The sequence below is a fragment of the Colletotrichum graminicola genome, assembly GCF_000149035.1.
Source record: "Colletotrichum graminicola M1.001 genomic scaffold supercont1.5, whole genome shotgun sequence".
Classification (NCBI taxonomy): Eukaryota; Fungi; Ascomycota; class Sordariomycetes; order Glomerellales; family Glomerellaceae; genus Colletotrichum; species Colletotrichum graminicola.
Window position 1 is genome coordinate 740876 of NW_007361009.1, and position 15920 is coordinate 756795.

The 15920-nt window shown below is 54.7% G+C and overlaps 2 protein-coding genes across 2 annotated transcripts; both read left to right on the plus strand.

The window, feature by feature from the left end:
- Positions 1-921: 921 nt before the first annotated feature.
- On the plus strand, positions 922-3776 carry GLRG_02564 (phosphatidylinositol-specific phospholipase C; the record flags this gene model as incomplete). The annotated part of the gene is made up of 3 exons (XM_008092573.1): positions 922-1575; positions 1635-3100; positions 3605-3776. 3 exons carry the CDS (start codon positions 922-924, stop codon positions 3774-3776), a joined length of 2292 nt encoding a protein of 763 aa, XP_008090764.1.
- A 10249-nt stretch (positions 3777-14025) lies between these two features.
- GLRG_02565 (uncharacterized protein) lies at positions 14026-14504 on the plus strand (the record flags this gene model as incomplete). The annotated part of the gene is made up of 2 exons (XM_008092574.1): positions 14026-14283; positions 14400-14504. Coding segments are annotated over 2 exons (363 nt in total), but the record flags the coding sequence as incomplete, so codon positions are not given.
- Positions 14505-15920: the final 1416 nt, after the last annotated feature.

Here is a 15920-nt window from a genome sequence, read left to right on the forward strand (position 1 = left end):
GGGGGGGAAAAACCACGACGAAACAAACAAGACAAGTAGATGCAAAGGGTCGAGGCCGTTGAGACCGTTCCCGTTCATCTTGTTGCCATACTTGGTTGGGGATTTATTCAGTGAATAACTCATCCGTGCCCAGTCCAGTAGACCGGGCCTGAGATTGGCGGGGACAGCCTCGTCCGATGGGGGTACTCTTCGATGAGGGTAGCCAATGGGAGAGGATACAGCACTGCCCCGATGGGCCGAGTCCCTGTCCCAACTGCCCTGTGAATGGCACCTTTAGTTTGCTGTTCCTTGCCGTTGAGACACTCCCCCATGTCATCAGCTATGCTGACATGCATATCTACGCCTCCCACTCCATGAAATGACCCATTTTTTGCTGGCTGGCCCTCTTTGAATGTCTTCGTCCTCAATCCTCTACACGCCGCCCTTGCAGCTAGCTAACTAGCTAACTAGCTGCTTTTTCTTGCCTTGGATCCCGTCTTCTTCCACCTTCGCTCCTTTCTAGTCAAATGCCCTTCTCTCCAATGGGCGGATGACCCTATTCCCGACGCTGCGAAGCCGTGCACCTCTGTCTCCTAGCATTAGGATTAGCACTAGACCAGGCTACGGCTACTGGCCAGTGAGCCATCCCCCTCCCTCCGCCAATCGACCGAACTAGACACCCGACCTGGTCAATCGGCACACCAAGGTACTGAACAGAGGCTGAGATTCAGGAGGCAGGCTTCTCGGCCGGTGCGCGCGTCCCAACATGTGTCTCTCTGTACGTCGTCCATCGAATCCCATGCTTAGAGAGGGGGAAGGGGGCGATGCTGATGCAAGGCTCCGAACTCCTTCGGCCTGTAGCATTCGATGCCTCCCCTCTACAACCCTCACCACCCAGCTATCTCGCTCCCATGTAGCGCCCGTACTTCAGAAACCTAACAAATGTTCCAGTTTTGCCGCCGCAAGGCCCCAGATGGCGACCCAAACAGGAGGAAACGGACCCTAACGATGCCCCTGTGGTCCTCGTCCAACAAGACCTCGTCCAACACCCTCAAGAAAATGGTTGGCCTCACCACAATCCTAGCACCTACCCACGGCGGTTTCCACTTCAAACCCTCTCGGCCGATGCCCATGATCAACATCATAGACGTCGACGGCGCAACCGACCCGTCCTCTTCCTCTGCCGTCACCTGCGACCCGAAAAATACCTCCGTCGCTTCTACCGCCGACGAGATCCCACTCAATTTCACCATCCAAAACCGGCTTAAGAGAATCTTTGACGAACTACGCTCGCGCCGCTCCTCGTTGTCCCGCGAACCTTTCGTGACCCGCGGACAGCTGCTTGCATTCCTCGAGAATACCCAGGGCGAGATCAACGCCGAGGACGTCCTACCCGAAGAGAAGGAGAGATACAACTTGGGAGAATTTCTCGAGACGTGGTGGAGGCATTACGGTTGGGATGCGGTCCGTCCTCTCAAGAGCGAGGAGAAAGACTTGGGCCGCCCCATCACAAACTACTTTATCAGTAGCAGCCACAACACGTACCTCGAGGGCAACCAGCTCGTCTCCAAGAGCTCGCCCGAGACCTACAAAACGGTATGTTCGTTTTCCCCCATGGAAGCTAGTGGAAAATCGGACCGCTAATGGGACTGTAGGTTCTCCGCCGGGGATGTCGGTGCATCGAGATCGATGTTTGGAACGGAGACGCCATAATCCCAACTCAGGGGGGCACCAGGTCCGACCATTCGAGAAATCTGTCCGGTTCCTCCCTGCCTAATGTGGCGGCGAGCGTCAAGGAGACGGTCGAAGATATCTTCTCAGATCGCAACGGCCACAACAGAAACACGAGCAGCGCCAGCAGGTCTCTCGACCCTCGTGACAGCAGCACACTGCTGGGACCCGCCGAGTCCACGGAATCCCTGGGAAATACCCTTCGTCCCCAATCCCCAAGCAAGAATCGCCTACCATATCCCAAAGACGAACCCATTGTCACCCACGGCTGGACCCTGACTACCCCGTGCGGCTTCCGCGAGGTGTGCAGGGCTGTCCGCGAGTCCGCCTTCGAGACCAATGAATTGCCTATCATAGTCAGCCTCGAGGTGCACGCTGACATGGAGCAGCAGGAAGTCATGGTCAGGATCATGAAGCAGGAGTGGGAAGGGATGCTGATCGACAAATCCTGGGAGGGCATTGACCCTCGTTTCCGTCTTCCCAAACTTGAGGAACTGAAGCGCAAGATCCTCGTCAAGGTGAAGAAGGCGCCTAACAAGATCGAGATGCGTCTCGGCGCAACGACGTCGTCGCCCATCTTTGCCAACGACGAGGACGCCTCAGGCTCTGATGATGAGCAGAACAGGGAAGTACCGAAAGCACCAAGCACCCCCAAGCTGGACACTCCCATCAAGGTTCACAGCGGGAATGAGCCGCCGAATAGCACCAAGGTGGCCATTTGCCAGGCACTCAGCAGCTTGGCCATCTACACGCACAGCGAGCGCTTCAAGAGTTTCGAGACGCCGGCGGCCAAGAAGCCAAGTCACATCTTCTCAATAAGCGAGAGTAGGATCCTCGAGCTGCATGCAACCAAGGCCCGCGAGATGTTCAATCACAACAAGAACTTCTTCATGCGGGCCTTCCCCAATGGCGCGCGCGTGGACAGCTCTAACCCCGACCCCAGCCTGTTCTGGCGAAAGGGCGTGCAGATGGTCGCCCTCAACTGGCAGTACCTCGACGAAAGCATGATGCTCAACGAGGGCATGTTTGCCGACGAGGACGGATGGGTCCTCAAACCCATCGGCTACCGAAGCTGCGACAAGGACACCGTCACCGAAGTCGACGCCGCGCCGCAAGGTGACCTGGAGCTTACCGTCACCGTCATCGCCGGCCAACACATCCGGGCCACCAGCGACTCCGACAGCACCATCAGCCGCGCCAAACACCTCCGACCATTTGTCAAGTGCGAGCTTCACGTCGAGATTGGGGCTGTGAACGGCAAGGCGGCCGACGAGGATGACTTCAAGCTCAAGACGGGGGCGAGGAAGACAGACAACCCCGAGTGGGACAACGGAGCCCGGCTCAAGTTTCCCAAGGTCTCGAGGGTGGTGGAAGAGTTGAGTTTCCTCAGGTAAGAGCATCTTCTCTCATATTCATCCATGGCCCGCTGGCACATATCGGTCACACGTCTTATCAAGCCGTGTGCCCCGGAACACACGTGTGTAATGCGCGGCTCCGCGGCTCCCCTTCCCTACAGCGTGTCCGACCCTCTCGCAGAATAGCCCAGGCGGCGTGAGGGTTTCCGGCAGCAATGACCTCCCAATTCCCAGACGGCCTGACCTGTTCGAGGACGGCATGCTTCCACCCTGTCACGCTCGCGCCCTGGGTGCAGAGAGGTTGTCGTGTAACAAAAGAGGAGTTGCGGAGCGTCGTCGTTCCATGCAGTATCACCAATCCCATCCCGCACAAGCCGCCAATATTCGGCTGCCAAAGCGGGCCGCCGCCCTTGACAGGCCGGGCCGTTGCACACCGCAACGGCGTTGACGGTTCACTTGCAATCCGCGGGAAGATATTTCCGCAGAAGACACGGACATGGAGCACATTGGAGCTGGCAGCTAACGTTTACCGTTTCCAGGTTCAAGGTTGAAAATGACCCCCTCCTGGGAGGAGACCAGCTGCTGTCGTGGGCCTGCATCCGACTCGACCGGCTGCGTCAGGGCTTCCGCATCGTCAGGCTCATGGACACGAAGAACCGTCCAATCGAGGGTGGCAAGCTGCTCGTAAAGATCGACAAGGTGGTGCGGTGAGGGATTTCTCGTATGGTAGTACTATCACAGAAAGCCGAACGAGCCACGACGACGGGATGAGCGGCTCTACTATACCTTGGCTTGGGAACAGGATGAGCCACCGGGAAGATGGGCTTCATTGCCCTTTTTCTTCTCTTTCATGCCCCCCTCCCCCTTCTCTCACTGTGTTTTCTGGTTGGTATCTTTTCCACCGTTGAGGCTTGCGGACTATTATTATTATTATTCTTCTTCTTTTTTTTTCTTCTTTCATTTTGGTCGTTTTGGTTAGTTGCAGACAACTCGATACCATGGAGAAGGCGTTTTTAATGGAGCGGCGGGGTTTTGATTTTCTTTCGTTTTTTTCTTATACAACCCTGGAAACACTTCCTTTTCTCTTTCTGTGGCGCGCGAGATACCTATTCTTCTGCTTGACTCTCATCCCCTCCCCGCCTTTTTTCTTTTTCTCTCCCCCCATATTTACTCTTTTATTTTCTGTTGTTGGGTCTTTCTTCGACCCATTGCTTCTTCATTTCCCTTCATCAAGCCCGCATACTCGCACGGTTGGGAAGATGGAAAAGCGGGAGGTAGGAGGAGACGGGCATAGGATTTGTGTCTCGGGGAGTTTATTCCTGGTCGCCGTCTCAGCGAACGGCCGGCGGCCGGCGGCCAAGGAGGTGGGGTGGGAATGGGGAGGGAGGACGCCTCCATCTCATAATCCTTAACAATTCTCATCATCTTTATCTATATAATTGTAGGGGACATCGGTTCGGCGGGATCGGGAGGGGCATCGCGGCCTAAAGGAGAGACAATCGGTCATGCGAGCGAGGGGGGAAAGGGTCGTTCTTCGGAACTTTTATCTTTTCGTTGGGGGCCGGTGGCGGTAAGAAAAGAAAAAGGGTGGGGGGGGGGGGGGGGGTGTGGTGGTGACGAGGACCAAGACACAAAGTGAAGATGCCGCATGAGAGACGCGAGGAGGGAAAGCAAAAACCCGATATGAACAGTACACAGATACACAGGAACCCGTTGGGGTCCGGTCTTGGACCAGCAAGAGAGAAGAAACAACAGGTCAACGGGTTGGAACCACACCATGGACGCGCATGAGTTAGCTAGATAGATGGATGGAAAGAAACTACAGCCAAGGAGGCGAGCCAACATCTCTGAGTCAAACTGTCTCCATCCTTTTCCGTCCTTGTGTCGTTCCATTTGTCTCTCTCCAGCTTGGGGGCCGAAGATCTAAGACATCTCTCTCTCTCTCTATCTCTCTGTGTATGTATGTTTCTCGTCAGCTGCTCCTCCTTTTCTCGATCCAAGCCAACGTCTAGTCCCATCACCAGACTGAGATCGGTCTCAGTCTGGTGTGGGTGGCTGCCCGCCACGCCGAAGCAGAGTCCATGCTTTCTCGAGTCTCTTGGCCGGGCTTCGTGTGAGGCGTGTCTCGAAGCATCCCAACACGTCACAACCAATCTTCGAAAAGGAATAAGGAAAAAAAGTTGAAAAGAATTCTCTGAGTGAAGTTTTTCTTCCTTATTTGCTTTTCTTTTCTTTTCTTTTTTGCCCGGCCAAAACGAACAGATACTCGCGCGTCTCACTCAAGTGGATGAGATGAAGAGACGCGTATATCGCAGACGAGGAAATGATGTGTGCGTCTGTTGCATTCTCCTTTTTTCGCTGGCCACTTCGCGGCCATCAAGGTCCTAGCTTTAGCTGGCCCGTCCCGTAGGTTGTGGAATGTCTACGGTTGCTTATTCCACCCGGGCTTCGCGTTGCACCCGGGCACGACATGCTTCTCTTGTCGTGTGACGCCGGAAACCGGGATCTGGAGCGGTCAAGCAAAGGAGCCTCCCCTTCCGCCACCGGGCCACAACGTCATTGTCGTGCCCTACCTGAGAACCTCTGTTGTAGACTTGCGTTCCGAGTTGATGGACGCCCGTACAGGTCGTCGTCTCTTTCGCTGACACAAGTCGGCTGCGGGCCGATTGGTGCCACGACACGGCGGGTGTCACGTCCAATCCGAGTCGCCCCCAATATTTTGCCAAGACGCCAGTCCATAATCAAATCGCGTTTGTAGACCATCCCTCTCCATTCCGTGCCTGCTGGCCGATCGTCTGCGCATGGCAACGCTACTGCGAGCCCGCAGCCTTCAGGTTCATCAGAAGGTGCTGCAGCCCTGCCCGGTTGCTACAGCTTGGCAGAGATGCACGATTGGCAAGCCGGTAGCATCGATACCTAACCCGATGGCCCCAGTTGCGGGTTGCAAGTTCGGCATTGATAAAGGATGCCACCGAAAAGAACAGATGACGCTCGATGGGGGGTCGTCGATCCCAGGACGGCTTGAAGTAGTAGGGTGCGTGCATGATGGTGTAGTCATAGGTACTCCAAGTCCATCCAGCATGACCGTTAACTGTGGGACAGGCTACATCCTCGGAGAAGAAAGCAGGGGTTGAGACTGGCTAATAGGCTTCTACGCCGCTTGTACGTGAGACAACAAGAAGAAAATATGGCCATCATGTGGGCTTACGATGCCGGGAAAGGGGCTGCCTGTTGCGGACCGATAGCAGACGATTTGTCAGTTATCACCGAGATTCGATGTTTCGGTATGGCTAGTCCAATTGTAGAGAGTCCTCCGATAATATGCAGCCACCAACACAGGCTTTTCCCTATGGGATATTGCACACTGGTTGCTAGTACAACTTCGTATGACCTGTTCAAGCCGTATGGCAGCTCAGGTGTAACCGCACGCTTCTTCCCGAGCCGAGGCGTACAAAGCAGACCAAATAAAGTTGACAGGTAACATGCGGCGGGTTGGAACAGATGAGGTGCGGCTACCTTGAGGTGCGGGAACCAGGGCGGTCCGACAAGACCGCACCGGCAGTTGATTCGCACATGAGCATTGGGGATCTGGTACTCTGTGAACGTATGATTATCACAAACCCCATATACAAAGGACGGGGATTGCTGGCGGTGAAACACCTGTTTGTTCTGACATTCCAAACTTTCGTTTGGCGGAGTCGCCATCGAGATGATGAGAACTCTCAACCCAACCTTCTCGGTAAAGATCATCCGAAATGGAGGCGGTCAAGATGCAACAACCCGCTTCTGTCTCTCGGTTGTACGTACAACCATGTGGTACAGTAACCGGAACGCTAAACGGCAGTTCCGACAGCTTGGTTGACTAGCCAGGTATGCCTGTCGGTGGCAAGGAGGCAACCGAGATTCCGGTTCTAGATATGGAGTCATCAAGAGGCCGACCGAAGGCGGCATAGATCGTGGATCATCAGATGGAATCTCAAACCGGGGCCCGCCTGAGACCTGAACTTGCAGATTTGAGACTCGCTTCTGGTAGCCTCGACCTCTGGGACTTGCCGGAATTACGCGTCAAGCAGGGCAACGGCCGACCGAGAACACGGAATAACCGCAGTTCTTGACAAAGATTCTGGCGTTTGTTGTTTGTGGCTTGATGAAACCAATCCGTTCCTAGGCTGGGGTTACATGGCGTCACGTCTTCATGGGTGGTTACATACGTATGCCGGCATCCTTATTGCAAGAATAGCATCATTGTCCTTGGCGAGCCGTCAAGAATGCGAACAGGATGCTTGCCTGTGCCGTATTGAAACTTTTGACTTGCTGGCCTGCTTGACATGTGATACGTGTGTAACCGAATGCTTTGCAAGGGAGAGAGCTTGGGTTGCGGTCAAACAGGCCGGATGTGTGTTCAACGAGATGCGATCAGTCACTAAGCAGCCACCAAGCAGAGCCTCTTGTGGCTTGCCAGATCTCTCGTCATCGTGAGTCAATAGGCAGTCGGCTGGCCGTGCGTTTCTTCTAAAAGTAACAAACTGAGTACATGTGGGGAGAGAAAAAAAAATCAGAACAAAAGCCAGCCGAACGATTGGGCGATCGTGGCGGAAACCGGATCTTGGTAGGGCAATGTGGTTTCGTAACCAGGCGATGTGGCCGATGTGACAAGTCGTGTTCTCGACGAAGGCCTCAGCGAAATTGGCTGTCGTGGCCAGTACATCAGTGGACTTTGACGGATTTCGACGGAAAACCTGATCATCTGCGTATCTCATGTGCTATGTGACAGGTCATTTCGACAAGTTTGCATGCTCGACATGCACGCACTAGATGCGTATTGGGGCGCTCAAAAGCCCTCGTTGCCGGTCATTGGATGGCCCTACACACACCGGCGCCTGCGGCATTATGTGGACCAGCCAAGAGGCGCTTGTTAGAATTCGCAGGGCGTCGGAATATCGATTATTAACTACAATCAGTCGTTGGTACAGTTGGAGACTCAGTTTTGTGATCTGCTAGCGTTAGTCAGAAATGACAGCGATGGAGTTTGGTCAGAAAAGCCGATACATCAATCTGCCTGGCAGGCAGGCAGGCAGGCATATGAAACCGTGTAATATGAGACACCGGATTTCTGATGCCGCTCTGGGCTTGACACAGGGAAAAGCTGATTGAGATTTCGGTGAATCGAGAACTGGGATCTAGACCCGGTCGATGACTGTTGGTAAGCTTGTCCATGCCACGACTCGGCGCTGCGGCTTGTTGGACCTCTGGCCTGGCGTCCAAGACAAGGGCCACACACATGACCGTCGGGGTCCCTCGAGGGACGGAACAAGCCGCCCTTCCATAAATCATTGACCAAACAATGAGCTTCGTTCCCTGGTTGGTTGGGTATACGTAGCACAACAACCCCCAGCCTGATGGGGTGACCAGCGCCGTTGCTTCGGAAGCACAACAGGACACACGACAGCAGTCGGAATTGCAACCGGTGCCCCCGGATACAAACGATTCGATCCCTTGGGTGGAGGTCGTATTGTACGATGGCCGGCAAAGTGGCGGAAAAGCAACAAGGCGACGTCGCATGGTGAATCGACTTGGCATATATATCAGCCTCGTAAGTGTCGGTCAGACAAGGAGGGGGTTCACAATACACAGCCATCGGCGTCTGGCCTCGTCATAAGGGATCTAGTCTTGTGGAGGAAGAGATACAGGGCTGGTAGATAACGTCAGATGGCAGCCAGTGACGGCGGATGCTGCACAACGTCAAGCCGGATATGGGATAGGCGGGCGGCGGTGCGCCCACCTCGAACCAGCACTCCGGGATGAGGCTAGGCTCCCGCCCTTTGCAATAGTGGGTGTAGCGTGGGCAGCAAAGTCAGACAGCCATACAGCTGGCGCTGGAGGGAAAACGATTCCTCTTCTTTTCTTTCTTGGATCGTTGGCGGTTCCTGGTGTAACCCGGTCGGTCGGTCCAAGCTGGGGTGGGTGTTACGGCTGATGAGTGGCATCCCCCGCCGGCTTCAAACGCACCCGGCCGTTGACGAACAGGCAGACCGATGTTTGCTCGACAAGTGCCCAACGAAAAGAAGCCCGTCGCCGTCGAGCCGTGCCGCCTGTAATAGGGTGCTTCAGAGGATGTAGACACGATGTGGGTAGCCAGGCCCCCTCCCCCCACCCAGCGCACCGTTGGCCTCCATGCCGAAAGAGCTCATCAGCCTGTCCGATCGATGCGTGACCAAACTGTTGCAGAATGGCACGCTAGGAGCCCACCGTGGTAAGATAGGGTAGGGAAAAAGAAAGAAGAAGCAATTCCGAGCAAGGGAATCGAGGAGCAGGGGACGAAAAAGAAAGCAAAATGGGATCACCAGGTGGGGGTTTCTTCTGATGAACCAAACGCCATCTGGGACTCGCCTGGGAAAAGGAAGCATGGCGGACTCGCGTGGTCCATCCCAAGGGGGTGTATGAAGAAAACGAATCTAATTGGCAAATTGTCGGAAAACAAAAACAAATCGGAAGAGCAGCGCGGGGAAGGGAGGGGGCGGCGGGCTGCTTGCCGGACGTGTGCGTGTGAAGCTTGCTTTGGAGCTTCAGGATCGTACGTTTGCACGGTCGGTACGAGGAGGCGAAGGGCATGGTCAAGGGAGGGGATGCTGGGTCGATGGAAAGAAACTACAGTATGTGCGAGAAGGTGGTGAGATGGGCAGTCCCCGAACAAGGCAACGAGAACGAGGGTCAGAGGAATGGATGGCGTTGGTGTGGATGTTTGCTCGAGGTCTTGGATCTTGCAATCGGGGACGTGTCGCCATACGAATGGTACGTAGACCATTACATAAACTAGTAAGAGGGACTGGACTGCCTTGGAAGGTACGTTCCTCAGTCCGAATACCGAATGCAGCATCTCCTACCTTGGGGTAGGTACTACGTAGATGAGTGGTACGTACACATGTACTTGTAGTACCTACCTACCTACCAACCCACCTTAGCTGACCGACGTGGGCCTGCAGAGAGGTACAGTAGGTAGGTTAGGTAGTTTACGATGCGATGCAGGAGCAGGGACTCGTGAAAGAAGGAGCGTGTGAGTGTGAATATCGGCCTAGGTGTGGTTGTGGATGTAGTGGATGTGGATGTGGATGTGGATTTGCTATGTAAACTAGGTCCTTCCCTACACTAACACGACACTGCATGACCTCGCTTGCGGCTTGCCTTTTCTCCCTCTGCCCAGACTTGACACCGTTGGCTGTACCTCGTAGAGCTCTTCTGTCCAAGAAAGCATGAAATCAACTCCTGTGCCTTGGATTTTTATCTTCATTGCCGCTGCTCCCTCCCCTCTCTCCCCACCCCTCGTTCGTTTTTCCTTCCACGCATGCTGTCTCGCGAGAGCTGAGCCGATGGGTATGCAAAGAAAGCAGCGCCATGGGGGCGTGTGGGCCGGTATATCGAGCCATCCTCGTCTCAAATCCGAGCTGCTTGCAACCCTCCCGGCCAAGGTCGCCTGGCTTGATGGGCTCGAGGCAGCTTTGCGCGAGGGAAGGGGGCGGAGGGGGGGAGGAAATGTATCTGTATTACACAGCATGACGGAACACGCGGTATTTTTCCGACAAGTGACAGAATTCGAATGGAACGCATCGATCAAACCAGGGTGGGTGGGTAGGAGCAGCGATGCGCGCCACCCATGCATCCGATGGGCCACCCAACAATCGAAGCGCGGTTGCAAGATGCTTATCGGGCACCCGCATGACAAAAAAGATGGCACACCTAAAGTACTTTCTCACACCACATCTACCCCAAGACTATTGACAAGTGTTTTTTTATACACTAACACAGCCACAAGACGCAGTAAGGATATAGGAAAAATATATTTAATAGTAGGTAGAACATACTGGCATTAATTCTGACTATTTTATATAGGTATATCTATGTATTTAGTGTTGTGCTGTTTATAATAGTACAGGGAGTGTTTAGGTGTGTCATCTTTTTTGTCATGCGGGTGTCGGGATGCAGGCAGGGCTCAAACAGAATATGACGTTCCCCCTCCCCTCCCCCCTTCACAAAAAGAGGTGTGTTGGTGTGGGTGCGAATGCAACTGAGGCCGCTTGACCTCGTGTCTCTCTCTGTCTCTCTCTCAAAACTGCGAGTCGTGAGCAAGTACGAATAGAGGTAAACTGGAATGATTAATCGTCGTCGTACAGAGTTAACTAGGTAGGAGGAAGTCGATAGATTTACGGGCCATTAAATAAAGCCACCAATCGGGATAGTCACCGGCCCCCAAACCACGGTGAGTGAGTGCACATCAGCCGCCATACACATAAACTCCCCCCCTCTTGGGCCCCAGGAAGGTCTTCCATCCTCATGTGGCCAATAGGACCATCCGATGCTTGACCCGGCCGGGGTCGCACTCGTTAGCCTCGTTGGTTTTTGCTCGTCCCAAACCCTATATCCCGTCAGTGTCAGAGCTCGTGCGGCTGCTCATAAGAAACGAATGACACGACCAATTCCAGAGAACTTCAGCTGGGGCTTACCATCCCGGGCCAGACCCCTTTCGACGAGTACCCACGTGCAGCTAGGTAGGTAGCGGGTGGGCCAATTTTAGCATTGACCCAATTCAAGGCAAACGACGACAGTGAAGGCGACGGTGCGACGACGATCGGCCACTACCAGGGAAGGGGGAAGGGAAGGATCTCCTGACCCTGGCAATCCAAACAGGGTTTGATATGAATTCTAATCCCCGACCTGTCACACGCAGAACTTGAGTGTCTCACGCCGTTCTAGGCCACACTCTTGTTCGTTCCGCTCCCCCATTGCCGTCTCTACTCGATCGCGCCATGTGTCGCCTGCTATTGGATCTCCCCCCCTTCCCACTTCGCACAAGTCCCCGGACCCGGACAAACGACCCCTGGTCCCATCGCAGTTTACATACAGTGATCAACACCACTACCGACGACGTGCGTTGGCTGCCGCCGACCTTGCTCGCATTGTGATGGGCGCGAATGCGACGACTGACGCACGGTACCTAGGAATAGGCAAGAAAAGCAACAAGTCGTCTCTGCCGAGTCCAGTCTTCAGGCTCGGATTTTGCCTAGCCCTGTGCTCTCGCCGTCAACGATGGGTCATGAAACCGCGGGAGCCGAATTGTTGGGGGTGGAGCGGGCCTTCTGACCTCGTCTTCAGAAGCCTCGCACGCCACGAAAAGCAAAAGTGCAGAATACCAAGAAGAAGAAGGACATCCAGGCATTTGGGGGCGACGGCATCGTTTGAGCCTCCCACGTCGATTCCGGCACGAGCTACACCGGTTCTGCAGGGTTCTTTGGCCGTGTCGGCGAGACGTATCCGTACATGTACCATGTATTCGTCCGAGCATGCAAGTAGGCAAGCAGGCATCCTTGGCTCGTAGCGGCCTCGGTAGCCGGTCTGCGATGGTGAGCCTCCGTTCGCTACGTGCGTACAGATCGACAACTAGCAAATATATGGGATGGCAAGCGAAGACTTCGCGATACTTCACGCCGCCTAGTCGAGAGCAATCATCACCCACGGTTCGCCGTACATCGTAAAGTCGCATGACCCAGAAGCAAATCTCCGGGACGAATCCCGGGGCAGATCGAACAGAGCTCTTTGATCCACTCGCCCGGGTTCTCCTTCTAGGTGTACTCGTCCCCTCCTCTCCCCCCTGGCCGGCTGATCCTTGCTGCAGTAGTCTTTCGATCGACTGCCTACCAGGGTAGGAGGGGCCAATGGGTGAACCGGGGGCCATGGGGATCGGGTTGGAGAAGGGGAGAGTTGCAAGGGTGATGGGCGTGCGCTGGAAAAGGGACTGATTGACTGGCCGAATGAATGCGGTACTTTCGTAGCGGTAGCCTGTACGGATAGGTGGTATGTAAACAGACGAGCATCATAGCGCCGGCTCACCTTGCTTTCCACTGCTTGCGCGTTGCTTTGCCTTGTGTGTGTGTGTACCCCAGTTCCTACAAAGAAGGAATCGAACAGACTCAACCCTTCCTCCCGGAAGCGCCGCCGCCAGCCGCGAGAAGTTGCAACGTGCCTCAACAAGCCGGGCCCCCTTCGCCGTGTGCCGCCCTCAGACTCGGGGGCTTGCTGATCTGGTTCGACTCTGTCTCACCTCGTCCAGAAACGAAAATGATGAAATAAAAACGAAACAAACAATAATCCGACTACGAGGTAGGTACAGGCGCGCCCGGTCTTACTCCCACAAGCTCTCCCACCCCCCGAGCTCCTTCCCAAAAAGCCAGGAAACGCCTGCCAAAATCGAGAAACCATCCAGCCAGAAAGAAAAGAGAGAGACAAAGACCGATGCATGTACCTACCACCTACGCCCCCCCCTCTCTCTCTCTTTTGCACACACACACACACACACACACACACACACACACGCACGCACACGCCGGTTCCCGATGAACAACAATTCTTCAGCCATCACCCGGGGCCTGGCCCAACCCACACTCTGACGGAGAGTCACACAGGGTACGTCCCACCCAATCGTCCATCCTTGCGAGGCAGGCCGATGTACTTACTCTACCTCCGTAGTAGTCAGTGCCCCTCAGATCCTACTCATACGCCTCCCCGGAGAGAGGGGGGTGTCTTGCTAGTGTGGTACCGCCCCAGAATGTGATATGCGCCATCTGCACTGTACCGACCTGCCGGCCTGGGTCCTTTTTTTTTTTCCCTCCTTTTCGTTTCTTTTGCTTGCTGTGCTTCTGCTGCTGGCCTTCCGCCGCTTGCTCGCCGATTGATTATTATCAGATGCCACTGCCATGTTTTCTTCTTGCACTAGTAACCAGAGCAGGGACTTGGAACATCCGCTCTCGCTTGACCTCTTCTCCCTCGCCTTGCCTTGCCTACCCGGTCCTTGCCAGACTTTCCAGCCCGGCTGGCACAGTGCTTTGTCCTCGTGCAAGTTCAAGGGAAACAACAGCAAAGTATAAGAGACCACGCGCGCCGCCTTGAGCTTCTGCCTCGTCTGGATCACCATCATCGCACATCACCAAGAGTCCAAAAGCCTCGCTTCCATCACCACGCTCACAAGTTCTTCAACCTGAACAGCTCCCGTAACCCCACCAACCACCCCCACACATTTCACCGACTGCATCTGAGGGACTACTCAGTCTACCATCTTCACTTCTACCATCCCGCCATTATGGTCTGCTCAACGCAATATCAGGTCGACAAGGCCTCCTCCCGAACCCAGCAGAAGCCCTCGTCGTCGTCCAAGAGCGGTTCCAAACAGGTGAGCCCATGACTGACTGCACTCCACATCCACACCGCCCCCCCCCCCCCCCCCCCTTGGAAGGAAAACTAATAAAAAACTAACTACTAAAAAACCAAAACTGACACTTGTCGCAGCATCTCCTTCCGGGCATTCGATGCCCTACGTGCCATGCCTCAGGTAAAGAAGTGTGGGTACTACCCGGAAAAGAGTGCGGTTACTGCGGCACCCCCTGTGGCTAGGCCAGTTCGTGTGAGTTTCTTGGACTTCTTCCCACGCCTCATGGCCATGTGGCAGTGTGGCTGACTCTTCAACAGACGATAATCCCCCTAGTCAGGAGTCTTGTTGGTCCGACTGCGACGCAATGACTGGCAACCCTCAAAACATTAACGATACCCTGGGACGACGGCGAACGGCGACCCACGAAAGCTAGTGGATGAGGGGTTGTGCGCGGGCATGACACCGGATGGGGTCTGCTCGAGTAAGAGAATGTCATTTTCATCATATTTTATTATTTTTCCTTTGTGAGGGAACGAGGAAAAAGGGGTAGATCAAAACGATTGGGTGGGCCAATCTGGGTACTGGCCCTGTAATGTTAACGAGCCATGTCTGCCCGATTCTCAGATCGGTTTGCGCAATTGTAGGGTAACAACGGGCGGGACGACGAACAGAAATCGGCATGGCATACGGAGTACCACGACCGGCGCCTGGGATTTGAAGCTTCGAAGGAGGGGGGTGGGGGGTGGAATTAGGAATTGTAATGATAGCCATCTGGAGATGCCTGCTTTTCGTTTGCAGTATAGAGACGTATGGACAAAAAAAGAAGAATCTCTCTATCCATCCCCCAAAGTCGTTGCCATCTTGTTCGACCCTTTGGAAGCCGGTGGTCGTCTCGGAGCGTGCGGAGGGTACATATGTGCGGTAGTATTACCAGCACTAGGTACTACGCAGGTAGGTAAGGTGCTCCCCCCCTCCCCCCTGATCTGTAACCACCCACTGACCGGCGTGGAGGCAGGCCTATCAGTACCCGACATGGTGGCTGCAGCATATCGCATGGGTGCACGATCGCGACCCTGCCGGGAGGAATGCGGGAGGTGCTCTGGTCGGAGATAAGCCCCGAAATGTGTTGATTGGTAGAGTTCAAGTCCTCATCGGTGATGCGCGGCGATGAACAAGGGGAAAGGAAGGATGTGCAGAAAAGCAAACATTGGGCACGCATCGCAGTGTTGAGAGTGTGGTATCGGTGGTAGACTCGACTCGACCCGAGTCTCGCCATCTCAAGCGAGGTAGCGTTGTGATAAATAAATAAAAAACACAAAGGCCTGGCATTCAGCCGTCTTCGTTCGAATGTCCAGGATTAGCACAATGTTGCAAGTTGTCGGTACTACAGCCCGTTTCGTTGAATGGCGACAAGTCATCCCAGTCCTCCTTGTCGTTCCATAGCCATAGCACGCCACGGGTGACGGTGATTACCGAGTATTACGAGTATCTAGGGATGCATATATCTACAAAGCGACGACAGACCGAGTCCTGCAACAAGGGGGTGACGTCGGTATCGCGGCGAGAAGCAGCGAGTTGTTTGCCCGGCGTCGCGAGCGAGGTAACCACCCTGTCAGCCCAATCGGTTCCGGTTCCACGGGTCCACCGTCACCTGTAGC